The 26,910-nt window shown below is 39.9% G+C and overlaps 1 protein-coding gene across 2 annotated transcripts in view; it reads right to left on the bottom strand.

The window, feature by feature from the left end:
• Positions 1-10,032: 10,032 nt before the first annotated feature.
• The window catches only part of FAF1 (Fas associated factor 1), a 309,253-nt gene continuing 292,375 nt past the window's right edge, over positions 10,033-26,910 (bottom strand). For both annotated transcript variants that reach the window (XM_073357756.2, XM_073357758.2), the window contains one exon: positions 10,033-12,261. In XM_073357756.2, the coding sequence (XP_073213857.1) occupies positions 12,178-12,261 (84 nt within the window). In that variant the 3' untranslated portion in view covers positions 10,033-12,177. The remainder of the gene's footprint in view (positions 12,262-26,910) is intronic.

Below are 26,910 nucleotides of genomic sequence, written 5' to 3'. Positions count from 1 at the left end.
TGGGCCCCACGTTAGCTTTATGCCCCTCAGCCAGTCATCAGAGGGCAGGGCTGGGCCTGTATCTCAGCCTGTAGGCCGGCATCCAATAACAGTTTGATCTAATAATTCCTGGTAGAGTCAACAGAAAGATTCCCATTGCCTGCAAGAGGACAGGATTGGGCCCTAACAGCAAGAATTAGAAAGGGAGAAATTCTTGGCTTAGTTCTGAAGAAAAATAGATTGTGTAAGTCCTTCAGCATCAAGGCAGGTGTAAGGCAGGGGTGGGTCCTGTCTCCTTGTTTGTTTATGCTAGTCATCAACTATGGATTAAAACTATGCGACAGTGACACATATGGCCTAAAATGGAACAATTCAAGGCTATGTGGTCTAGACTTTGCTCACGCCATTGGTCTTATCAGTGAAGATGCCAACAGCCTACAAAATTGCACAAACCAAGTAAAAGAAGTAACGGAGAAGATAGGTTTGAGATATAATGCAAAGAAATGTAGTCATGTTAATGGGGACTATAGGGACAGAAATCAAAATTGAAGAAGAAAAACTGGAGAAGGTGGACAATTTTACGTATCTTAGAAGTACCGTCAGCCAAGATGGTACTAGTTCCGAGGAAATAATAATAAGAATTGGTAAGGCAAACGCTAAATTTGGAAGACTCAGAAACATCTGGCAACTCAATAACATCTCCCTCAAGACAAAACTGAATGTGTACAAAGCAATTGTTATCGCCATCACAACATATAGCAGTGAGACATGGCAACTTACCAAGAAAGATACGCAAAAACTGAATGCATTTCATCACAAACGTCTGAGAAGAATATTGGGAATAACATATACAGATAGGAAGACGAATGAAGTCAGAAAAATTACTGGACAAGGTACCCTCTCACAAATAATCTACAAAGGAAGACATCAGTGGCTGGGATATGTGCTGAGAATGGGGGGAAAAAAAACTCTTGCCAAATACCACCCTTGAATGGAAGCCAGAAAACGCAAGAAGAAAGAGGAAGACCACGAATAACAGGGAAAGTTCTGAGTGACATCAAGCACCTCAACATGAAATGGGAAGATTTGGAGAGAAGGGCAGTTGACAGGCAGGGATGGCAAATGTGGGTAGCCCAATGTGCAGCAAAGCACGGGATGGACTAAGGTCTAAGGTAAGTTCTGAAGAACACAGAACATCACTGGAGAAGTGGTAATGAAAGGGGCAAGTAAGTGACTGTGTCTGTCCATAATGCAGATAGATTTGTGACTTGTAACTCAGATGAGGCCAAAAAAGGGGAATGTGATGGCATGAATTTTTGGCAGTTTTGAAAGAACGTGAAAGGTATTGGCTAAAATGTACAGTGGCAGGAAAGGACAACAAAGGAATGTTAAGGTTTTCAGATATAAGTTATAAAATCTCAAAGGGCATATGCTATCTACCACTTACATAGACCCATTAAAACGGAATGTGGTTGGACAACATTAGGGGTTCATACATAAAGGACCAAGATAATAAACAGGTTAAAAAGAAAAGAAGAAGAAAGTTGTTTAGTAATGAGAGCAGAGGATTGGGCATCAGGATTCCTGGTTTCTTTTCCTAGTTCAACTAATGACTTCATATTTAGATTTGGACAGGTCATTTAACCTCTCTATTTCAGCTTCCCTGGTTCTAGCTGCTGAAGAGGGGCAGCAGCCTGCCTTGTAGGCTGGGGCCAAGGGGGAAGGGCAAGCAGGAGGGGGCCTTCCAAACAGAGGATGGGAAGGGCCATGCTGGGCTGTTTGGGAAGGCATAGCCTCCCCTAGCCTATGATACGCACCGCCCATGAGAGAGGTGCAATAAAAAATGTGTAACTTCTGATTCATCAACCATAGTGAAGATAATAGAAAAAAGTATTTTATTATCTTTAATTATAGCTTGAAACATATCTCAAAAGAGTATTGCGAGATCCTCAAATGAAGAGGCTATAAGAACTACAACAGCAAGAAATAATTAAATGAACACCTATGTATTGAGAAGAGTTAACAGAAAAATATGAGGTTTTGCTCTAACAGTACTGTTAATTCTTTGCCTCAATATTCACAGAAAGTGAGAGGCCAAAACAGAGATGAATGGAACACAATGTCTTGTCCTGTACAAGTCACATTTAAAATGAAAAGTATCTGTAACAGAAGTACACCTAGCTTCATTTCAGCAGATTCTGGAGAAATTTTGCTCCACTTTCGTTTTTTCCCAGGAAAAGCAGTACCATGATTGTTTCTCAGCAAGATGAGGCTCTTACTGTTCTAGACATCTTTAGGAAGTCTCCAATCAAAAGGGTTCCCCTGGCCTTTGTTTCATGCTGTTCAACAATAACAAGTCTTATTGACTGTTTGCTGGAGGCACTTGCCAATAGCCAGGCCTGCTACTGCTGCCTGAGGTTGAGGAATGAAGCCCTCACTTCTGGTTAGATTGGGGAATTCTCATACCCTTTATACTTTTAATATCACAGTGCTCTTGGTGTTGTTTTTGTCTGAGATTTGATAGGCTCAGTTTAACCCTGCAAAAAAGACAAGACACTAATTTATGCTATATTTTACCCTGTGTAACATTGGGTGATTTCTTAGGTCTAACCCAGCACAGACCACTGAGTACAGGTTTTCTTACTGCTTTATTCTCAGACATTTTTATCCCAAGCTTTGTGTATGCTTTTTATTAGGTGATCTCTTTCACCTCATTGTTGGCCCCTGATTATGTTCTGACAGGAGAAGTCAAAGGCACTGACTCGGGGAGGCTATCTCCTGGCCAGCCCCGCCCACCCTTACCCCCCTTGGGGCCCAGAGCGCCCCCCCTCCCCGTGCCAGGCAGGCAGTGCATGGCCCCCCCAACCGCTGGCAGGGTGGTGCACGAGCCCCCTGAGCGCCAGGTGAGTGGCATGTGCCTCCCCAACCCCCCAAGCACAGGGTGGGCAGCCCCAGTGCTGGCACACCCCCCATGAGCACTTGGTGACATGGCCTCTGCAACCCAGGGTCCTCCAGTGCTGGGCGGCCCCAGCCACCCCAAGTCCCAGCCACAGGCTGCCCTGGTTCTAGCCCCAGCCTCAGCACGCTTCCCTGAAGAGGAGCAGCAGCCTGCGTGGTAGGCTGGGGCCAAGGGCAAGCAGGAGGGGGCCCTCCAAACAGAGACTGCGCGGGGCCATGCAGGGCTATTTGGGGGGGCATACAATACACACTGCCCATGAGAGAGGTGCAATAAAAATGTGTAACTTCTGATTCACCAACCATAGTGAAGATAACAGAAAACAGACCAATAGGGCCTTCACTCCTAGCACAGTCCCCACTCTACATACACCTCTGTCAATTTAAAAAGAAATTTCTTCTAATTCTACAACTACTAAGATTTCTCGAGTCAGTATATTTAATTGGCCTTCAGTCTCTGAAAATAACATTTGATTCTAAATTAGAGGCTATTTCATGCTGTATGACTAATGTAGAATATCAGATCAAATCTGTTGGAACCACCCTCAAGCCTTGAAAGCATGAAATTACTAATGGGGCTAATAATTAAAAACATAATATGACTAGGAAAATGTGAAAATCAGAAAAATCATTTACAAAATTGTCTTCTTTGTATTTTGAGCAACAAGCTGGGTGAGATATCTTTTATTGGACCAACTTCTGTTTGTGGAGCTTGAACGCTTGTCTCTTTCACTGAGTTCTTCTTCAGGTCTGGAAAAGGTACCACAACTAAATACAGATTGGTTAAATAGTTAACGTATTGAAAGAGACCATTCAAGGTGAAGTGGTCCAGTAACCTTCTCCAGGCATCAGACAAAAGAAGTGGTGATAGTGGATTACAGATTGTTGTAGTAAGCCATAAATCCAGTGTCTTTATTAAGTCCATGATTTTTAGTATCTAGCAACGTTAAGAATTTAAGCTTCCAGGCTCATCTTTTGAAGGTGTTGTGCAGGTTTCATTTGAGGACAAGGACTGAGAGGGCAGATATTTATTATTTGTATTTTGGGCATTCCTAATTATGTAACTACAACAATGCTAGGTACTAAGAACTGGTGTACCGTACACAGTTAAGTCAATGCAAGATAGCTTACATTGACTTAGCTGTGGCTGTGTCTACACTTAAATTTGCTCCGGCCAACATAACTGCCCCGCTATGCCAATTTAATAACACCACCTCCCCGAGCGGCGTAAACTCACAGTTGATGTCGTTAGGATGACGCAGTATCAATGTAGACACTGAGTTACTTACATTTACTGTAACTGGCCTCCAGGAGCTGTCCAGTAATGCCTCACAGTGACCGCTGTATCGATCCTGGTGAGGCTGCGCACTGCCAACACAAGGAGTGTGGTGTGCACATGCACAAGCATTGTAATAACTGCGGCAGCTGTATAGCAATGTAACTTAGGTAGACGTAATTTTGTAGTGTAGATATGGCCTAAGTCTCCTGGTCTGTGGGCATTATTTATTGATTTTCATCCTCACATTTGTATTTCTAAACATTTTTACATCCCTGTTAAATTTTCTTTGGATTTTGATACCAGTTTCATTTTCTCAGAATTTTTTTTAGCATGTAATAATTGATTGCGTGAAAGTGTTTTAAAACAAATTCATGATGTATTTGCATTTTTTTAAATGACAGGAAAAGGTTTTTTTTCCCTTCATGATCGTAAAATGACTCAGCCAAAAAAAATAAAATATCTTGATTTAAGATCAAAATTTCAGATTTCAGACTTCCACAAATTTGTCATGTTTCTTGCCAAACAGATTAATTTAGGGTGCCAAAATTTATTACGATGATTAGACTAATGGTTCCAGGGCCATTCTTGTCATTGTCGCTACAGTAACACAAAAATGAAATCTTTCCTCTAGAAGAGGAGGAAGTAATAGAAAATTCAGTCTTCCCTGAATATGACCAATTTTACTATTTTCCTTTGTTTGGAAAGGAATTTTAAGAGAGAGAGACTAGTAGGGTGCACTTCAGAGAGTTAAAACTTGATATGCCAAAATGTGGATATTGGAAACCAATGTCATTTGCCACCCCTTTGCCTGGTGAGATGGAAAGAAAGCAATCTTTCCCTTTCCTCTCTAAGGTTTATATATGCCCTTCGGGCTAGATTTTCTTCTCATTCTTTCCAGAGATGGACAGGCCTTTTAGCCAACTTTGTGCTTCTCCAGTTCTGGCCAGCCTCCTGTCTAGGTTTGTGCCAGCTTGTAATCACCCGATAGGCTTGTATGTCATCTGAAAATAGTCTGATCACACTGCTGTCCAAACACACTTCCCTCTCACCTTCTCCCCGCCCCATATGCCAGAGCTAGGATAGAACTGTTATACTATCCCTATGCCATCTGACTAGTGCCATGACAATGGGGATATGTTCTGCGGGAGTCTTTTAAGGCCCATTGTGTTATGGCAATGGGGCCATATTGTTGGATATTATCAGGGCATTGGTGTTCAGTTGACTTTTGAATAGCTGCTTAAATGTTTATTTTTTCAAATACTTCATTTTATACAGGTAATGCACCGTTACATATTTGGTAACTGTTGCACCTGTATAAATGAAATGACCCCACCCCCCCTTGCAAAACAAACTGGGAGGAAGGGTTGTGGTCCTCAGCTCCTAGAAAATACTAAAGAGTTTGTATTACGTGACAGGCAGCTCTCATGGATTCAAAGACAACGTATATGCCCGTATTCTAAGCCAACACAAGAGTGAACTGTTTTCTTTTGTACCCAAAGTCTTAATCAGAATAAGACTTTGAGTACAAAAGAATAAGACAGAAATTTATCACTCAGTTTGGGGCTATATTGAAGTGAATCTATGTGTATCTATAATTTACCCTTCATAGACTTTAGTGCCAGAAGGGACCATCATGATTATCTAGTCTGACCTCCTGTACATTGCAGGCTACAGAACCTCACCAACTCACTCCTGTAACACATCCCTAACCTCTGGCTGAGTTACTTAAATCATGATTTGAGGACTTCAAGACTTCAAGTTACAGAGAATCTACCATTTACTCTATAGTTCAGGAGTTCTCAAACTTCATTGCACCATGACCCCCTTTTGAAAACAAAAATTACTACATGACCCCAGGAGGGCCAAAGTGAAAACCCAAGCACCACTGCCCTGAGTGAGTGTGGGGGTGGGGTGGGGGGGGAGGCGCAGCAGCAAAGCTGAGGCCCCAGGGCTTCAGCCCCAGGTAGGGGGCCTGTAACTTGAGCCCTGCTGCCCAGAGCTGAAGCCCTGGAACTTTAGCCCCAGGCAGTCTAAGCCAGCTCTGACGACCCCATTAAAATGGAGTTGTGACCCACTTTGGGGTGCTGACCCACAGTTTGAGAACCACTGCTCTAGTTTAAACCCTCAAGTGCCCGATGCTGCAGAGGAAGGCTAAAAAACCCCAGGGTCTCTGCCAATATGACCCCGGGGGAAAATTCTTTCCTGACCCCAAACATGGCGGTCAGTAGAACCCTGAATATTTTGGCAAGATCCAGCTGACCCCTGGGAAAGAATTCTTTGTAGTAACTCGGAGCCCTCCCCATTTAGTGTCCCATCACCGGCTATGGGGGATATTTGCTACTAGCACTCAAAGTCTGGGTAAGATGACTTTTTGGGAACAAGGCCTCTCATTTCACATTATGCATTGTAATTTTTTTGACCTGAAAGACCATCCTCACCCTTTGGTTCACAGCCTAGTTAACAGAATTGTGTGCCATGCTTGAGCTATTACAGATAACATTCCATTGAAAGAATGTAGAGTGCAAAATCTTCAGACTTATTGTATATTTAGAAACACAGTATGAACTTCCTCTTAATTACCAGATAATTATTAACTTTCCCTTAGTTACAGTGACACCAGCAACGTGAAAATCACCTTTCAGTTTAAAAAATTGATACCAACTATAGCTAAAAACAGCACCTGAGATTACTTTAACAAAGAAGTTAGCAAATATATATAATTTCGCTATTTTCTCCAGTTTGTTTGCTTTGTGCATTTGGCAGCAAATCGTGAACAACCAGTTCCACTATTCCCTTGTACACTAAAGTTTCTGGCTTGCTGAAAAGATCCTTGTGAACAAGAGAGCAAAGACGTCCATTTGCATTGTTAAAAATAATTTTAAATAATGTCAGGACAGACCATTTCAAGGGGAGGGGCATCCAAAACTGAACATTTTTGAAACTAGTCAATCTACAAATATTAAAATTAACAATGCCCTCGTAATTACTGTTTTTTATGGCAACTTCTTCCAAATTCCTTTGTGCGGTTTTCATTCTACACTCTGTTGGCTGGTCTTCATTTACAGGCTTGACGGCCTCTTTTCACCGTGCAAAAGGGCCATACAGCTATTGTTACTGTACTCCTGAGGATCCCTTCTAGGTAGGTACATCATTGGATGGCACAAGATCTGTGTTGTAGCAGTTCTAACACTATTCCCTTTCCCAGCCTAAGGGGTGTAGCTGGAGAGTTATGCAGTGCTCAGGTGACAATGGTTTCTTTGGGCTATAGGCAGCTGCTGAGAGCAGCCCCATGGCTTCTTCTAAAATACAGTGAGGCCAAACCAGCACTGAAGTTGGGTCCAGGATCAGGGAGCCACAAAGGTGGCCATGGCATTATGCCAACCCTTCTCTGGTCCTCCCCTGAAAACAGTTAAGTCAGACCAGAGAATATGGGCTTATATATGTAACTATCATAGTTATCTCAGTTACCTGCTGTTCCTTGGTTTCAATAAAAATCTAGTGACAAAATGTAGTTGTAATTCATCTTGAAAAGTCAGGGTATTTTTAGGAGATGGACAAATCTGTGTTTATCCCAGAAGGTAAAGCAATCTTTAGGGATGTCCAAAGGGCGAAGTAGATGGAATAGATTATTATTGTATCTTGCATTTCTGAATGGATAAAGAGTAGTTTGCATGTATAGTAATTATTTAATGAAACAACTTATCCATGCCCCACAAATGAGGTAAGCATCCAGTCCGAAACTGGAAATGGGTCAGGACACATGAGAAAGGTATGTCAGAAAATATGAACAAGGAAAGCAAAACAGGGTTGCCAAAGTAATATTTTTATAATTATTTTACTAATTAAATCAAGGAGAAAAAATAAAAATGCCCCAAAGCATTGAAGAGAGCTTTTACTGTTAAATTAAATATGCTGTAAGAGAAATGATAATTGTAAACCCTAAAAAGGCCAGTTATGGAAATTTGTAGCCAGGTTTTGAAGTGTGTAGTTTGGCAAGGGAGAGGATATAGTCATACCACCAATACTTTTTGTTGTATGGACACAATAACTTGTGTATCAGAAAGTGCTCAGATATATTCAAAACTGAAGCTACTATATCACTGTATAACACAACTCTTCCTTATTTAAATGAGTAGGCTTTGTAGAAAGAGTGGGGACAAATGAGGGTGCAAAGGAGCCTCAAACAGCTCTGTTCTAAATGTTTGGACCCAACAATGTGACTAAAACTCAGGTCACAGTTCTCTCAAGGGCACTCATTTGGTAAATGCTGTGGACACGTGTCTTGGGGTGCGGGGGACTAAGCAGGTGAAGGAGATCCATTATCTTTGATCCTGTGTCACCAATAAGGGAGATGAGTTTGAAAGCTCAAATACCAGTGGTTGTCCAGGACTGGAGGTCAAAGTTGTGCCACTGATCGAGAACTAAGAAAGTTAGTTAGAGATTAAGGGACTTGAACCAGTCAAGAAAATAGTAGATTGATCAATTGATTCATGAGACTTGAAATTGTTTAGCGAATGATGATATTGATGAGCCAGGAATGCTTTTTACTCATTAAGAGTTTTCAGTTAAGATTACTTTAATGTTTCCAATGCATGCTTACAAAACCCTTTCATCCAAGACTAGGGAACAACTGGTAAATTAAAGTTAAAATTGATGGACTGTACTATACAAATAGCCATAATGGAGACAACCTAAGCATACTCATTTTGAGGGAGACTTGTGGAGTAATGAAAGAGTCACATGCTAATTGCTGTTGCTGGTCAAAACCACAAACAAAATAAGAACAATTAACAGTAACTAAGAATTCACTGTGTAGTTCTCAGACGCTATATAATCTCTGTAAAATTTAATCTCAGGTAAATAGACTTGGTAACTGTGTTTCTCTCCCACACAGATAAGAATAGTGAAAGCATATCATGTTTTAAACACAGATCAAGTACATTTTAGTAACTACAAATTTATTTTATGTTTCTAATGTCACGGAAAAGGTACAGTTTATGAAAGCCAACGTCCTGTTCTGCTACATTAAAAAAAATAGTTTAATAAAAAAACCACCCCCACTAAATTTAAGAGTGCAGATGTAGAGAACACAGATGAAACACTTGGTTTTGCGTAATCTCTAATGTGATTAGAACAGCAATTCCAAAAGCAGGTAGTTTCCTCAGAAGCCGCAGAGAGAGCTCCACCTTCACCATAATGTTTAGAGGGTTAATAGCTAAAGCCAACACTTCATTACAGGATTCCATTAATTAAAAATAATTCATTAAGATTTAATATTAATGCATTAATGATAATCCATTAATATGAGGGAGCTGAAGATATAAAAACAGAATCAGAGATATGCTCTGTAGTACATTGTAACAGTTTTAGGTAATGTTACATAACAAAATTAGTCTGAATAATGATTGGTGAATTAACCGCACCAGCAGAGCAGATGATGTGAATACTATGGTTAGTTTAGGACAGCAGAAAATCATGCATAGGATATTAATGTTTCCACACTGGATCAATTTGCATTATGGGCCTAATCTGGAAAGGGGTCTCAAACCCAGGAGGCTGCAACTCAAAATGAGGCCCAATGTCTCTTACAACCGAAATCATAAACATTTTGTTGAAATAGATATATTTGTTTGCATTCTTGCAGGATGATGTTTTATATACTAGAAGAGGGCTGCAATGCCACCACTTGGAAGGGTTTTAATTATCACCACCACATTTTGATGATGCCAGTGTATTTTGTGGTATGAATAAAATGAGAAGAAACTGTCAAAACTAATGTTAGGAAAAAACACAGGAGCATTGACTTCAACAGGTTCAACAAATATTCAAGCCACATTTAATAACTTTATGAAATTAGTATCAAAGAATATATAGTCAAAATACAGAAATAAAGTTGAGTGAGAGAAAACAGCATGATGAGATCAAACAAAAGTTAAACAGAACAGATTAAATATAAAAAGTTAACTGAAAAGTCACTTTGCTACGTGCAGCAATATTTCAGCAACTCCTTTCTTTAATAGCCAATTTAACAATGACGAGCTAATCGGGGGAGGGGGCGGGAACTAAAGCATCACTTTGAAATGCCTGCTGTGTAAGTTACTGTGATTGTGTAAACAGTGTCACCCCAGTTCACAACCTGTGTTAAATTTAGATTTAATAGATGTAGTGTCCGCTTTTGTTTTGTTTTTCTCGTGAAGCAGTACAAAGGTTTAGAATGAAGTGTCTGTATTTAGCTCTCCATTACATTTACATTTGCCTTTCATTTGGCTGCTATTGTGTGTGTTGTGGACTGCAGATGATTAAAATTTGCTTACACGTCCAAACCTTTAGCTTGTCATGAATACATCACTTCTAAAAGTATGTGCTGTCTGCATTATTAATTACAGAATTATCATAAAGATACAGTAAGGCTTTCCCCACTCTGAAGTTTGCAGTTTTTGGTAGGTAACAATATATCAGCTTTACTAACACCCTAATAATAGTCATACATTAATTTTATATTTCCATTCCTCCAAAAGAAAAAAAATGACTTAAGGTGTGTCCAGTTAGTTTCTGATTAGTATAAAATGTTCAAATTGGGATTCTACCTGCTATGGTAAAGAACATGAGTTACGTATAAACAAAATGTGAAAAATAATATTCCAAGTAGTTTGATTAGCAGCTGATGTTTCTGTAGTGCTCCTGTGTGCTATACAGTAAGCCCAGGAATAAAACAAAAAGCAGATCAAAAGTGTTTCGATGCAGGTTTAGGCATCAAGTGTATGTTATGGTCTGAACCTTCAGTATGCTCATTCTATGGTTTAGGTACATAAGGTACCAGATTTGTCCATATCAGATACCAGATAGTTGGTGCACACATTTCAGACAATGGAACTAGAATTTGTTAATCTGAGACGGGATCAGTAATCTCTTTTTAAAATGTCAAAAAAGTGTGCAATAATAAGGCAGATTTCTTATTACACCATCTCTTTAGATATTTATCATTTGGTGAAACAAACAAGGTGCTTTAGAAACAGCAGAGTAATAGGATACAAACAAGTGCCAGAAAGAAGGAAAAATGCAAAAATGGGGGAACTACCATTTCTTCCACAATGAGGAATAGAGAACTTTTGTATCTGGTATTTGAAAGATTTTTAACAGCTGATATTCAATATCAGCGGATTCCTGAAGTGTTGGCAAGATACCAGGTTTCTGGTACTGGCCCATTTCTAACATTATTTAAATATTCACATCATGCAATAAGCAGTTTCACACACTGCAATGTAATGGAAAATACTTCCTAAACTGAATTAGAATCGAGACCCAAAGCAGAACCAGTAAATAAATATCTTGCATATATGTCAAACTATATTCTTCAAACAAAACCTTACATCTTATCAAAGAAGTCAGAAAGTACCAACAAAAAATTATATGCTTTCTACTATAATACTGTTAAATTTCCATGTCTGAGAATGTCCCGTTTAATTTTTTCTGCCTTTTCAAATTAGGTGGCAAAGTAGAAATTCAAACACAGAGTAAAATGCATATATATGAGGGCGCTGGCTCAGCGAGATATCAAATATACAGCATTCTAGTGTCAAAAGTACAGGCAGAAATGTCCAAGATTTCTTGGTGAAAAAGGGGCATTTGAGGAGTAAAAATTCTACTTAACAATCACTCACATTTTAACAGTGCATTAATTATAACAAAAGCCAGATGAGAAGTGAGCAACAGAGTCGTAATGTTCAGTGTTCATAACAGAATATTATCCTCTGCTCATTTAAACGAGCTTGGAAACATATACTCATGTATTTGAAACTTTAAAGTAGCTAGGTTTATTCTTTTTTCAGAATTCTTGCAAGAGGCAGAGTTGTGACACTGCATTGAATTGGATGATAGTACAATGTGGTTTTGCTAGAAGCCTTTCTCCCAACACTGTGCCTCTGTCTTATCAAAGGATTACGAGTCCTGCAATCTGATTTGATCTATTCTTTTGCCTCTAGGAAAAGGGTTTCTTGAGGATACAGTTTTACCTCCAGTAATGATTTATTTGGATCCAATTGAGTCACCTGTAAAGATAAAAAAGAAATCTGAAGAGACATGTATAAGTAGATTTCCTTTGAACTGTATATTTTCAGGAGTACAGATTAATGTTCACTGGGGAGCAGTTTTGATTTTTGCCTGGGGGATTCACAAAGGTAATTCCCATTAGTGCTAATGGGAGCTCTGTGAATTCCCAGTACCGTGGTGAAAGACCAGATTCCGTTTTTTTAAAAAGAGATGCTACACATTTGCTCAGAGAAAAGTTGTTTACTTTCCCTCATCATCCTCAGGATGAAGATATCTGTTTTTGTCACAGTGGATGTTATTCTGAAAGGATTACTGGAACACTGGGGGTGAAGGTGAGAGACACAAACAGACTACAAGCTCACATGCATCGTAAATGCCCACTTACTTCAAGGGGAGATTTAAGTGTGCAAGAATGTAGGATTGACTTTATATTTTATCCATTTGAGCCCTGGTTCAGCAAAGCATTAAAGGGCCAGATTTTTAATGGCATTTAGGAACCTGAAGATGCAGATAAGCATCTAGCTAAGCAGATCACTGGGAACTAGGTGCCTGAGCGCTTTTGAAAACCCCACTATGCACTTATTAGCATCTTTAGGTTCCTAAATGCCTTTTAAAATTGGCTGTTATGGCTTTGAGCACCTTCAGCTACTACTTGCTTTCACTTTAAACTGTGAGTAATCTCATCCCTGTTCAACAAAGCATTCAAGCCCCATTGAAGTAACTTTAGTGAAATTTAAGCATGTACTTAAGTGCTTTACTGAAATGTAGTATGTGCTCAAGTGCCTTGGAAACTGTCCAACATACGGGCTTGATCCATGCATTTAGGCTCAGTCTCTATAGCTATGGAAGTTTACCAACAAATACCTCCTAGTGAAATGTTTCACATACACAAAATAGTGGAGAGGACAGCCCAGCCTTCTCAATCAAACATTTGTATGTTGTAACATCCAGCTTTGTACAACACCACTGTGGCATTTAAAAGGACAATGGCAAGGTTTTGATATAAATATTTAAACACTACTTTTTACTTTGAAATAATTCATTGATAGTTTGAACTTTAGTTCTGTTTGCTAACCCATTTTTTACTTCTTTCTTTGCACATGCATACTGGTTTGTTATTTAGGGTATGCTCATGAGTACAGTACTGTATTATTAGCATTATGCTAAAACAGCAATGACAAATGCATACAGACAAGCCTTATTTAGAAGGAAAAAGTGTTTTACGTATGACCATACCATGCCACTGGTTTTTAAGGAGTACTCTTAACAGAAATCAATGCTTAAAATAAAAAAAGAATCAGTGACATACTAGCGTCCCAAGTGTGTCAGGTATTAGAAATTACTATAATTAACAGCTAGTGTATTTAATTTTCATTTCTGCCTTGAATGCAGTTTGGGTATGGTATGCTTCTCTTATCAATCCTGGTACACTAGAAGTTTTAAAATGCAATTAAAAACTTTACTGAAAAATTTGTTTTCAAAATATCAGACTGGATTGGGAAAACAGATCTTTTTTTAAAGTAGTAAAATATTGTACCTACCAACGTTGATGTATCCCTTTAATTTTATAGTGTTTATTCCAAATAACTTTATTGCCACTGTTTTACTGTGCAATTACAGATAATTCACTATTTTTACATTTTAAAAAATGTGCTTATCACTTCTCTAAGCCCATTTAAAATCAGTCTCATTCACCCTGATGAATGTAATGGAACTTTAAAATACGGATGCACATTTTCAATTCGCAATGCTGGGATATATTTTCTTATGTTTTAGATACCACAGTGAATGGTAGAGAAGAAAAAGAGTATGTACAGACACCAGACTATTAAAATTCATTTTAGATCCTTATTATCTACACTCCAATTATGCATTCCTGCACAGATGCTGCTTAAATTATTGAAAGGTTATCTTAGAAAGCAAACCTGTTATGTAAAAAACAGCCAAAGTAGTGCGTTTAAGTTTGTGATTACAGAAATATACTAATTAAGTACCTTTGTTGCATTTTTAATGCTTTAGTATTCTTCTGCTACAGTCCATTGGATTTAAGCACTGAAAGGGAGTATATAGGGAGCTTTATAATTCTCAGCACAAGAGGTATAGTGCACCTGAGAGAAGCCATTTTATTTCTCTGTTCAGTTTAAACCTGTATCTAATTAGATCCTCTCTCTTTTCAAATCCCACAACTCCTTTATTGCAAAAGCAAGAAAATGTAGGTGGAGAGAGAGAGAGAGAGATTTGTTTGTATCAGGCAAAAACGGATTTGAAAAGCAACGCTGGGTTAATGAACACTATCCTCCAGACTCTAACCAGATGGAAACCTATTATTCACTTGCGTGTAATTAATGATACACATCCTAATCAAAACTCTTGGGTTTGCAAACTTCAGTTACCTTAATAACAATGAGGAGCGATGTCCTTTTCTCAATTTCTTTATATGTGGGAAGTTAGTTAAAAGCAACATTGAGTACCTGCAGTAAGAAGCCTGTGCCACTTTTCACCCTTGATTTCAGTGTGCTGTTTTTTAATTCACTGAGGGACAGCAGAGTTTGCAAATGTTTACACCATTACCCAATTAACTAACAATATGGCTCCTACATCTGTCAACAAACAAAGCTGTTGTTGCTTTGTTTTAGCTCCGTGGCATTTTCTGTTCATATGGGTCGCCATTGTACTTAATTATCACGCCATAACCCTTCTGCAGCTTCTACTTTTGTTATTTGTGGTTTGTAAATATGTTGTTTACCAAAAAGAACAGAAGCTTTATTAGTGAACACACCTCTGACCAAAAGAAATGCTTCAACTGGTGAATAAATGATTAAATACAGTACTAAACTAAAGCACCTTGTAACTTAAAATATCTTTAGAATTAGAAACCAAGAGAGTAGTATACAACCAAGATCAAAGGCCCTGTAAGAAATATCACTAACACTGGTGTCTCTACCCCACTTTCTAGTGAGATTTATTCTGCTTAGCCAGATTTATATAGCTATTTCACAGTGTAACTCCAAAGAAATTTCTTTATATTAATTCAATTTATAATCTGTTACATTGATACAACATGAAAATAAAATCTGGCACTTCTAAAACTGTGCTCTGATGTAATGTCTTTCATTCAACATGTTTGTTTGTGTGTGTGTGTGTGTGTGTGTGTGTGTAATATATACATCTGAAGACTACTGTGTAGTACAAATGTTAAACTGAACAGAAAATGAGTTCAGAAATCCTGTTTATTATCTAAAGGTGACTAGCATGTTATGGCCCCAATTTAGGGAAGAACTTAAGCGTGTGCTTAACCCTAAGCACCCAAGTAGTCCCATTGCTCTCAATGAGACTCAGGCACTTAAGGTTCAGCACACACAGAAGTGCCTTACTGTTTACAACATTCCCCTCAAATGAGGCATTCAGTACATTTGTTTACTTGCTTTTTTCTTTTTATTCTCAGATCCCATGAAATCTAGTTCCATATCAGTCACTAGCTCACACTCAAATGATGGTTACATATCCCATGGCTACAAAAGCAGATTGGGCATAGAGTTGGCCCAATGAAGAAGTCAGGTAAATGTCTTTTTAAATAACTTAGTGGTTTTGCAAAGTTTTAATTATTCTATATTCCAAGGGATATAAAACAAGAGCAACCTTTTATATATTGTATAAAAGGCCCTGTCAGCTGACTTCATGCTCCATCAGGGTTCTATGTCTGACACGATGTGTTTGTTGGGACGCAAATGGGAAAAGGTGATGGGAGCAGGACTGGATGTTCAGGAGCTTGAAGTACATCTTAAAGTACAATAATGTGCTTACTAAAGTGCTCAAGATTATGATATTCTATGGAAATAACTTTCATTGGTGCGTTTTATATTCTATACATTTTAATATCTTTTTATAGCAAAAAAAAGTTTTTCCTTCCAAATTCATTTTCTGCAGCATTGGCATGCTCACCTGAACTGACCTACGTGTACTGCTACTGCACATTCGCATCCTGTACAGCTGCAATTTTACTGTTTACAAGGTCTGGTTTCTTACCCACCCTAACCTTGCACGGAAGAGATAAGAAAAAAAATGGCTTAATGCCCAGGAAGGTCATTTAAAAATAATGAACTGAATATACAATTATTATAACACGTACTTGAGCAGCAAATATCACACCCTTCACCTCTCTCTACACCCTAGGACAAGGATCCGATTCTTGAGTAGCACAAATCTCTCTTCTACTTACACACGCATGAATACATTTCATGAATCAAATGCACAAAGAGTTCTTTTACTCTCTTTCCTAATCCCCCTAAGTATAAATGCAGTGAAAATTACTTAAATGCACACCTGGTAAAGGACTAAATCTGTTTAAAAAACTATATTTTCACTCTGACACACAAACAAATACAGTGACTCCTTTCTACCTGTTAAAATAATAATCTCTGTGTGTAAGAGAGTTATCTGGATAATAGGTTCAACTGTGGGCACAAATAAAGTGTGTGTACTTTACAGAAATAAATGCAATTAGATCTGGTTTAGCTGAATTCACTTGAAAATAGTTTTAATTTGAATGAAAGAAACCTGTCATGTTAAAAATAAGGAACATTATATCGTATCATAGTTAGCAAAACATGGCAAATAAAACATTACACATCTTGTTCACAACAAAATGCTTTAATCCGGAAACACTGAGTGACTGAGTTACTATACCTATATGTACCTGACTTCTGGATACTTTTAAAAACAAAATTTTAGATCCAACATACTTTTTCCAAGATGTGTATTTAATCCAATAACCAATATTAACACATCAAAGAAAGATACGCTACAACCTGACCCCCACACTCCTAATCCTTCCCCCACAAAATCCATATAGGTTTCTGGTAAAAATTGACTTCAGTGGAGCTATGACAATTTGCTATGGAGCTATGACAATCTGTGGGCAGCTGAGGATCTGCCCATAGATCCTGCTTATCCAGGCCATATGTGCCTGATTTATATGACTACCTGTCTTTCTAGATGGTAAGCTAAGTAAGATGGAGACCACGTCCTCCTCCAGAGGTAGTGTCTTTTGTACAAAGCTGAGCACACCAACAGAGCACAACACACAACAACAATAAACCGAAAATGGGTGTTGTTCAGTTTTGCAATTTTATAGAGAATCTTGTGATATTTGGGACTTTTCTTCCAGCCTTAGCTGCTCGGGCCATGTGATTACTTGAAAATCTCAACTTTTTTTTTTTTGGTTTTGTTTTTTAAGTAAGTTTCTAGCCCTTGTAGTTGCTGAGAAAATGTTGAACATGTAAACCCTAACCGCTACAACACCAGAATCCAAATAAAAGAAACCACATATTTATTATTTTTAAACAGGTCTTGATTTTTGAACAAATATCATGAGTTTTTGGGGCCTGGCTCGTGATTTTTTAACATTTGGGGTTGGCATTACAGTAGAACCTCAGAGTTACAAACACCAGAGTTACAACTGACTGGTCAGCCACACATGTCATTTAGAACCGGAAGTGTGCAATCAGGCAGCAGCACACACGTGCACACACATGCACACAAAAAGCAAATACAATACAGTACTGTGTTAAACGTAAACTACTACAAAAATAAAGGGAAAGCAGCATTTTTCTTCTTCAGAGTAAAGTTTCAAAGCTGTATTAAGTCAATGTTCAGTTGTAAACTTTTGAAAGAACCACCATAACGTTTTGTTCAGAGTTATGAACATTTCAGAGTTACGAATAATCTCCATTCCCAAGATGTTCGTAACTCTGAGGTTTTACTGCACTGCAAAACAGTGTTAGATCTGCTCAGTGTTTGATGTCCTTAGATCTTTTAGTATTTTTTAAAAAATAAAACCAAACATATTCAAATGGCATCAGCAAGTTTTATCTTTTTATGCAGTCGTGTATTGCTATAGCTCATTTTTACAGCATAGTTCCACCGCAACATATGTGGCTTTCAGCAACTTTGGACAGAGCAAATTAAACAAGTTAATAATAAGAGTTTGCATTTACATCGTAACTTTCACCCAAGGATCTCAAAGCACTTTACAAACATTAAAATGGTCATTGTGAATTAGGTATTATTATCCTTACTTGACAGATGGGTAAACTGTAGCATAGAAAGATTATGTCTTTTGGCAAAGGGTACACAGTGAGTCAGCAGCAGAGTTGGGAACAGAACCCAGGCATAGTGCTGGGTGAATAACTGAGTTTTTAGTTCAGTGGCCGTTCTGGGGGAAAATATAATTGGTTTGAGTTGAACTGAATCTGAATTTTTTCAGAAGCTTTGGCGAATAGAAAAGGCCTGTTTCAGGTCAGTTCCAGAGCAAGGATTTGAACCTGGGTCATCCCAGGTGAGTGCCTTAATCACATGGCTAAAGGTGATAGGGGAAGTGCTAGGGGGCAGCAGCACCACCTCCTCTTCTACCTCTACCTCTTTTGTCTGTTTTGTGAATGGCTGAAGCTATTCATGTCAAATTCACCAATAATTTTAGGTTGATTGAAACGGCATTTTTTGTTGAATAAAATATTCGCCTGAAATATTTCATCCAGGTCTACTCGGGAGTACTGGCTCCCATGCCCTTGTTCTAACTTCTAGATCACACCCTCTTGCCCTTTATTATATCATTACATTGTGTAGATTTGTTGCAGAATAGTTAGAATGAACTGTTAGCCTGTGTGTGTTACAGACTCCACAAAGTTCTGGAGAAGTTTAGGAAGCAGATTCACAGAGTATGACTCTTTCTTTTATGATGACCTATTGCACTGAACTAAATGGAATTCTTGCACCACTGATTTCAATTGGACGACATGTAGTGAGAATTATAGTATGTAGTGTTTGATCTTGCATAAAAGTATAATGTACAGTAAGAATGATCCAAGCGATACTGTACATGGTGAGATATGGGTAGTGTTTTGTCCATGGATGTGACTAATATAACAAATGTTACAATTAAAAATGATAGAAACCAGCCTATTGATCTGATGGCATTTAATGAGTAAGATTTTGAATCCTTATCACTAGAGGTCAAAGCGCTAATGCCTTCAACTTGAACATTTGGGGGGGAGGGGGCTGGAGGTGGGGAGAGAGGAGTGTGCATTATGCCACTGCTGGGGCACTCTGTCTACAGATGGAGTTGGATAAGAAGCAAGGTTGGATACAGGGAAGGAAGGTTCTGCTGGAGGCCTAGTATTCTAGTCAAATAGGATTGATAAGGGATAAGAAGGGAAGACGGGAATTTGGCCTGTCAGAAAGGTTAAAGGCTCAAATCACCCCACTTCTCGTGCTTAAACTTTGAATTTTAGTTGCTGATTGGATCTGGTTAGCTCAGAAGAACTTAATTGTCATGGAAAATCCACAAGAAATTCCACCATGTGATGTCATATAGCTACACACCTGGGTCATCAGCAGGTTTGAGGGATCCAGGACACACACCTCTGCCACTTGAGCTAACAGAGTAACTGATAGCAGCAGTAGGTTATCATTCTTTATGTGGGCCAGCATTAGAGGTGAATGGGACACTTTGCCAGTGGGTTTCATTGCTAGCAGCAGAGGAATAGAGACACTCAGGAAATTTGGGTTCTACTCTATGCTCTGGAGAGGAATGTGCTCTAGTGGGCAGACTTCTGCCCATTGTTCCCAAGTATGACCCTTTCTGCCTCATCCCCTCAAAGTCCCGGTCCCAATCCAGTCTCTCCCCCACAGCTGGCTCCTTGTCCCAGTCATTCCCAATCTCCTTGTTCAGCAAATCCTAATCTCATATCTTGGGATTCTCCATCCCACTCCCAGTCCCCATCAGCTCTTTGTCACTGGTGCCCTTGCCCAGCCAGTCCCAGTTCTACAAAGCTCCTCATCTGTTTTGGGTCTCCACTCCCCAGGAGACTGGTCTCCAGTCACCCCAGAACCCTAATTTCCCATCTCCACTGGCTTCACGTCCCACTTTCTCTCCTTGGGCACCTCACTCAGTATCTCTCCCACCTCCCCTCCGCAGCTCCTTGTCCCAGTCTCTTTATCCAGTCAGTCCCAATTCTCCCCCACAGCTCCTCATCTGATTTCCATCTTTCTCTCAACTACTGGCTTCTGCTTCCCCCATTTCCACCCCTAGCTCCCAGTCTCCTTTCCCAGCCAGTTTCCCTCCAACCCCCAGTCTCCTTGTCCTGCCAGTCACAGGCTTACCCAGCCTCTCAGTCCCAGTCCTCCTGCAGAGGCAGTCCCAGTTTCCTGCCCAACCCAACTGCCAGTCCTAGCTTCCCTCTCCGCAACCTGGCAACCTCCAGTCCCAGTCTTCCTTCCCCTCCCCATACTCCTTTTCCCAATCTAATCCCCCAAGCAGGTCCAGCCTTTGTCCCCTCTGCATTAGAATTGGGCAGCTTCCTCCTCTACGCTGCCAGGGATGTCATTGAGAGCAGAGGAAAGACTGCTCTCAGAGCTGGTCTACACTGACGCTGTAAATCAATTTAAGTTATGCTAGTTCAGTTACGTGCTCTCCTGTCAACATAGCTTCTGTCTCTCAGGGAGGTAGAGTACAGACATTGATGGGAGAGCGCTCTCCCGTCGACTTAGCGTGTCTTCAAGAGACCTGCAAAATCAACACGCAGTGCCGATTTAGCCAGTAGTGTAGACATGGGTCAGGTGCTTGGACCTGTGCCGCCCACAGCAGCAACTGCAGGGAAAGTCCTGCTCTTCCCAGGATGGAGCATGCACAGTGCAGATGGAACCTTCAGGGGATTTAATAATAAAACAGCTGGGGCCAAGTAATCTCATCTGTACAGTTTCCCTCACACCTAATGAAACTGATGCATGTAAATCAGCTGTAGAGTAAGGGTGGTGATTTGTTCAGTTACCTCTGATATCACAATGGTCTAGGACTCTTTGCATGGCATAGATACATGCCTAACTGTATCTGTACACCTCATGGGTGTGAAGTCAAAAGGCTAAGGTTAAAAATTGGACAGTGACAGACTGCAAATCCTAATGATGATTGAACTTAGTGATATTCTGAAGAAAAAGTGGTCTCAGCCATGCTTTTAGCTGTTTCTATTGCTTCACATTGACTCATTAGACTTTCTAGGCTTCAGGGTGACACACGGACAGAGTGACAATCTTGGAATCGTACTATAGTTCAAACAAATCTCTACTGAGCACATGTAAACTGCAATTTTTCAAAGGCTTATAACTTGGCCAAATTTGGGCAGATTTTTGCAGGGGCATCAAAAGAAATGTATACAAAGGCTATCCCCCTGCCAAATCTCAAGTTCACAACATGTAGGCACTAGAGTTTTTCAAAGAAAAGGTCACCAGAAATTTCTAGTGTGTGCAAAACAATTTATTTTCCTTAGCCTTGTTCCTGGCAAGGGTTGAACCATTTGGCTGAAAATTTCCAAAAATTTCAGCCTGAGGCAGACACCCGGCCTGGGAAATTTCAGTTTGAGCAATTGAAAGATTAGTAAAGTTATAAGCATTTGAAAACAGGTTGGACAACCTTTGCATTAGGTGGTGCTACCAGCCACACCTATAATAAACAAAACAAACATACAAAGGAGCTTTCAAGATGTGACCAATCACCATCTTGACTAATTTGCTTGCATGTTGTATCTATTGGTTTTCTTAGATTATAAGATCTTTAGGGGAAGGATAATTTTGGATAATAATGTAATAAATAATATTTCCTTGCTTTTACAGGTTACATTAGACCCCCAGTGAATTTTAATTACTGCCTTTTTTGTGTGGGAAGGAAAGCAGGTCATAAAACTTCCCTTATCTTGTTGGACCCCCTTAAGACCATGACTAAAATGAGAGCTGGTCTATACAGGGTTTTAAGGATTTCACCCATCCTTCTGAAGGAGGAGCCAAGGGAATGAAAAACAGGTTGTTCCCCAACCTTTTCTTCACATAATCTCATTACCTCTCCTCCTCATTGGCAGCAGCCAGCATCCCTCCCCACCCCCCCAGCAATTAGAAAGGCAGGCGGTCATTAGAAAGACAGGAATGTTGCTCCACATCAGCCACCAGGGGATGTTGAAGCTCAGTGTGTGCTATACCATCCCTCTCTCGATGCTGAATCCCATCTCTGCACTGCTCCAATACTTTTATTTTGACCAAATCTGAATTCTCAGCAACAACATTTCCTTTCAGGAGCGGGGAGGGGAAAGAGAGAGAGAGAACTCCCTGGTGTCACAGAAGTTTCCACCAGGAGCTAAACAAACCCGATGACCATCCAATCAAGACTCACAAGCACTACATGAGCGCCACAAGACGACACTCTAAGCAAAATATAGTGTTTCCACATAGACTATTAGATGTAGATTGGTGAGAAAGTACTGGTCAGAAATGGGATTTATATGCATTTAATTATGATTGTATAGGACAAAAATCCAAAAGGGTTTTTAATAAAAGTTCAAAGGATGAAGGTCTCAGGCAGGATAGTGATGAGCACTATATAAAAACATGACTGACAAAATAAATAACGTACACAGGATTGCGTTTGCAATTTAGTTTGATGTATTTACTTATCCAGTTACCAAAACAGCAGGAGATCATTTCATGTTCTAGTAACCAGACAATGCATTTTTAATGTCTTAATGTTACCAAGGCTCTTTATTGGTATTTTGATACAACATTTTTTTCCTGTGTGCAAAAATGGATAGAATGAATGTTAAGCATGAACCACAAGTTGAAAAATAAAAAGTGTCTTAAGGTATGTCTACATTCGAGCTAGAGGTGTAATTTCCAGCTTGGGTAGACGTATGCATGCAGCTCTGATCAAGCTAGCTTGCTAAAAATAGCAGCGCAGCCACCGTGGCACAGGTGGTGGGACTGGCTAGCCACCCTGAGCACAGTCCTGCCCAGGTCCTTAGCTATGCACTCGAGCGGCTAGCCCATCTTGCTGCCACAGCTAGGCATCTGTTAGCATGTTAGCTCAATTATAGCTAGTGCATGTATGTCTACCTGAGCTGGAAATTACATCCCCAGTTTGAATATCGACATAAGTTTAGAAAGGGCCAGTTTAGCCTGGATCATGCTATAACCTAAAGCAGAGTTCCCCAGTTTCACTACAGTATACTTCCCCCTGCAATCAGATAACATACTTGGGTCTCTCCTGAAGCAAATATCTTATAAAATAGCGTGCTGCGGGATAAGAGGGCAGGGAATGGTGCATTTGGGCAGAATATTTTACCCTGTAGACAGTAGAAGTATTCTTGCTTGTTTGCCCTGAGCCCTGCCACACAGGGCTGAAGCAGAAGCTGAGCAACTTAGCTTCGTCAGGCACCCTATGGCATGGGGCCATGGACAATTGCCCTGTTTGATGACAGGTTTCAGAGTTGCAGCCGTGTTAGTCTGTATTCGCAAAAAGAACAGGAGAACTTGCGGCACCTTAGAGACGAACAAATTTATTTGAGCATAAGCTTTTGTGAGGTACTGAATTCCACTGCATGCATCCGATGAAGTGAGCTGTAGCTCACGAAAGCTTATGCTCAGATAAATTTGTTTGTCTCTAAGGTGCCACAAGTCCTCCTGTTCTTTTTGCCCTGCTTGCTGTACCTGAACGCTGGCCCAGGGTTTTTATATGCAGAAAACCAAGCGGGGCATGGAGTTTTTATCACCCGTTTGGGGGGGTTGGAAGGGGGGAAGGAGGGGCTCAGAAAGAAAAAGGTTGAGAACTCTTGTTCTACACAATCTGAAGTTTCATGCGGGAGAATGCAAAGTTTTTAACATTTAAACTGTGTGTTATTTTTTAAAAAAACAAACAATAGTTCCTATTTTACATAACAAGAAATATGAATGATTAAAACCTACTGAAGAGATTACTTGGGTCAAATTAAATTTTTTCTCCACTTGCAGAAATCATGACAAAGAGGAAATGTGCCGTTAACCATGCAATAAAATGAAAGAGTTGTAGGAGCCTCTTAAAACTTGAGAAAAACATTTATTTCTCTAGCTGATTTTGTCCTTGGAAAACATTGATTTATGTCCTAGAGCTTAAAATGAAGACAACTTTTGAGGTTTATTTTAATGACTTATTCATGCTCCAGGACCATCAATTATATTAGCACAGGTCTGTGAACAATTTGTTAGTTAACTAGGACTACAGAATTAGTCCAAGGTTTATTTACAAACATAGCTTATAAAATTCAGCAGTGGAGTAACATGAATTTAAAAATATATTTGAAATCCAGAAACTGTGTCTCATCAGATAACTTTAAGATAGATCAAATACTGGGCCCAAACCTATTTGTTAGGTTTCTTTATGTCTTGATTGTTTCATTTTAATGGCTTAGCCCCTTGATACTAGAGCATGATCTCCAGTGACAGTAGCAAGCACACTGTAATTTAGTAGTGCAGTGAAGAATTCCAGTCCTAGCTATTATCTAGTGAAATGAGCATCATCTCAGTGAAGTAACATATGATTTGAGCTGACACGTCAACTTTTTACACTCTGAATCCCCTGTCTCCATTAAAACAGCCAAAGGTGCTGCAGAAGCTCTGTAACCAGCTGAGCAGGCAGGCAGTCCTCACTGAAGCTTCTACAGTGCTGCTCAGTACCAGTATGCTACTGGATATGAGCACAATATAGTACAAGTCCTTCCACGTATGGCTGAGAGCATTTCTTTTCTGCACCCTGCTCATTTTTTCCCTGTGTTCCACCAAGGTGAAGGGAGGAGAAAGGAAGCTAAATCCTAAAGCTGTTCCTGGACCTAGGTCTTTTTGAGGATTGCACACTGTCTAATGAGCTAATAGCTAGACTATTCCTGGAAGGCAGCAGTAGCTCTGGAACTGACAGTGCCATACAAACTCTTCTGGAGCACCCAGCTCACAGGGGAGAGGTGCAGGTTATACCATCCCATAGGAGGAGGTTATGTGCTTGCCTCTATGTTTCTGGCTAGAAATACTGACTGGTGCAGGGATAGATATGGCCCTGCCTCCTTTGGGATGGCTTCCACCACAACAGGTACTGCAGGACATTGCTCTTGGGGGAGCCCAGGGATTGTGCTCATGCCTGGCCCTTGGAGGGGACATAAGGTACATAGGGAGGGTGGTGATCCCTCCCCTACCTTATACACCTATGCAATGATCAAGAACAGCCTGGCCCTACACCTACTGAAATCCTGATCAGCACCTGTCTTGACTGGATGCACTGTACAGTGTGGGTTAGATTCAATTTATTTTAGCTTTTAGGAGAAACAGATTTCCCCCCTCCCCATTTTTTCAAACTGCTGTTGGAATTGGCTAATTAAAAGGATTTAAACAATCTTAACACTCTAAACAGAGCAAACTGGTTCTGAATTATTAAGCAACATTTTAGATGCATTTGAGTAACCTTAAGTGACTTAACTGCCACCTGATCCTAAGCTCTGGCTCAAATAAATAAATGTGAAATACTGTAGAAGTCTTAGCTTACTAAGGCTTCCAGATACAGTAAATAAAGAGCTTAAATCTCCAGTACACTGTCTGCAAAAGACTCTCTAAAATAAATGGTTTACACTGGTGTACACTTAAAGTGGAAATTGAGGGCAGAAAAAACCTGCAGGATTTAATTTTGATTTCCAAAGGAAACTTGTAAGCACAGAATGTACAAAGCTTTACCAATGCCCCTGCCTGGTGCTATGGGGTGCTGTATTGCTGGAGGTTGGTGTCTTTCAAATACCATGAAAAACCAAGGTCAGGAACTTTCTGGTTAGTCATTAAAGATGCCATAATACTTTTGCAAGGACAGGCTGTTAATTCTGATATTCTGGCCAAATTTCAATCTGGCTAATTGCATTCTGTTTACTTAAACTGTCCCCTGTAGTATCCATTGGATATGGCATCCTTCACTTTCTGATCTAACATGTCAAGAAAGGCTTGCTCTGTAAGATGTACAAAGGCCTCAGGAAGACTTCTGCAGACTGCAGACTTCTCCACTGGGCGCTGGATGGATTTTGTAGCTGGTACACTTGGTGGACTATCGCTGAGGGTACCTGGGAGGGCCTTCAAGCTGGAAGAAGGCTCATGGAAAGGCCAAAAGCTAAGTGAGTATTGCTGAAAGAGCAGACTCATGTTTCTAGGGCTAGCTCTGCTTTTTGCAGTGTTGTTAAATAGCTGCTGTGTTAACATGCAAGAGGTGGGTGCATTTCAGTGGTAGGTAAAGGGATTTTTGGAAGGAACCATAAAAACGTAACATGTAGACCGCGCGAAAGCCAACAAGCACATTTCACATCAAATATCAAAAGGGCATCCCCCTCCTTTAAAAAGGTCTGTTTATATACACACAGCCGTTGCACATGCATGTCATGAAAAAGCTGCACAGAACTATATTCACAGTACACGTCATATAGTAATCATCAGGCTAAGCTTGTATTTACAATACAGATATTTCTACACCAACCACTTACGTGGCCAGAAAAAACAAGCTTCTTCAAAGGTATTAGTCAGGAATTCACTAAGCAGCCAGATTCACTGGTGTGAAATATAGCATTGGGCTTGGCATCCAATTTGCTATGGCTGCAGTACTGAAGGAAAAAGGTGGTTAGTATTCACTTCGTGTCAGCGGATGGACAGCATAGTCAATGAGGAAGTCCCAGTAACAAGCCGCTGCACGTGCTTAAATGCGTTGGAATGTTACTGCTGTTTTTAAACAACAAGTAGTGTCTAGAGAAGGTTAATCTGTGTATTTACTCATGTAG

Source organism: Lepidochelys kempii, chromosome 8 (genome assembly GCF_965140285.1).
Source record: "Lepidochelys kempii isolate rLepKem1 chromosome 8, rLepKem1.hap1, whole genome shotgun sequence".
In the NCBI taxonomy this organism is placed as follows: domain Eukaryota; kingdom Metazoa; phylum Chordata; order Testudines; family Cheloniidae; genus Lepidochelys; species Lepidochelys kempii.
The sequence above is the reverse complement of the archived record's forward strand: the minus strand, read 5'-3'. Positions and strand labels throughout refer to the sequence as shown.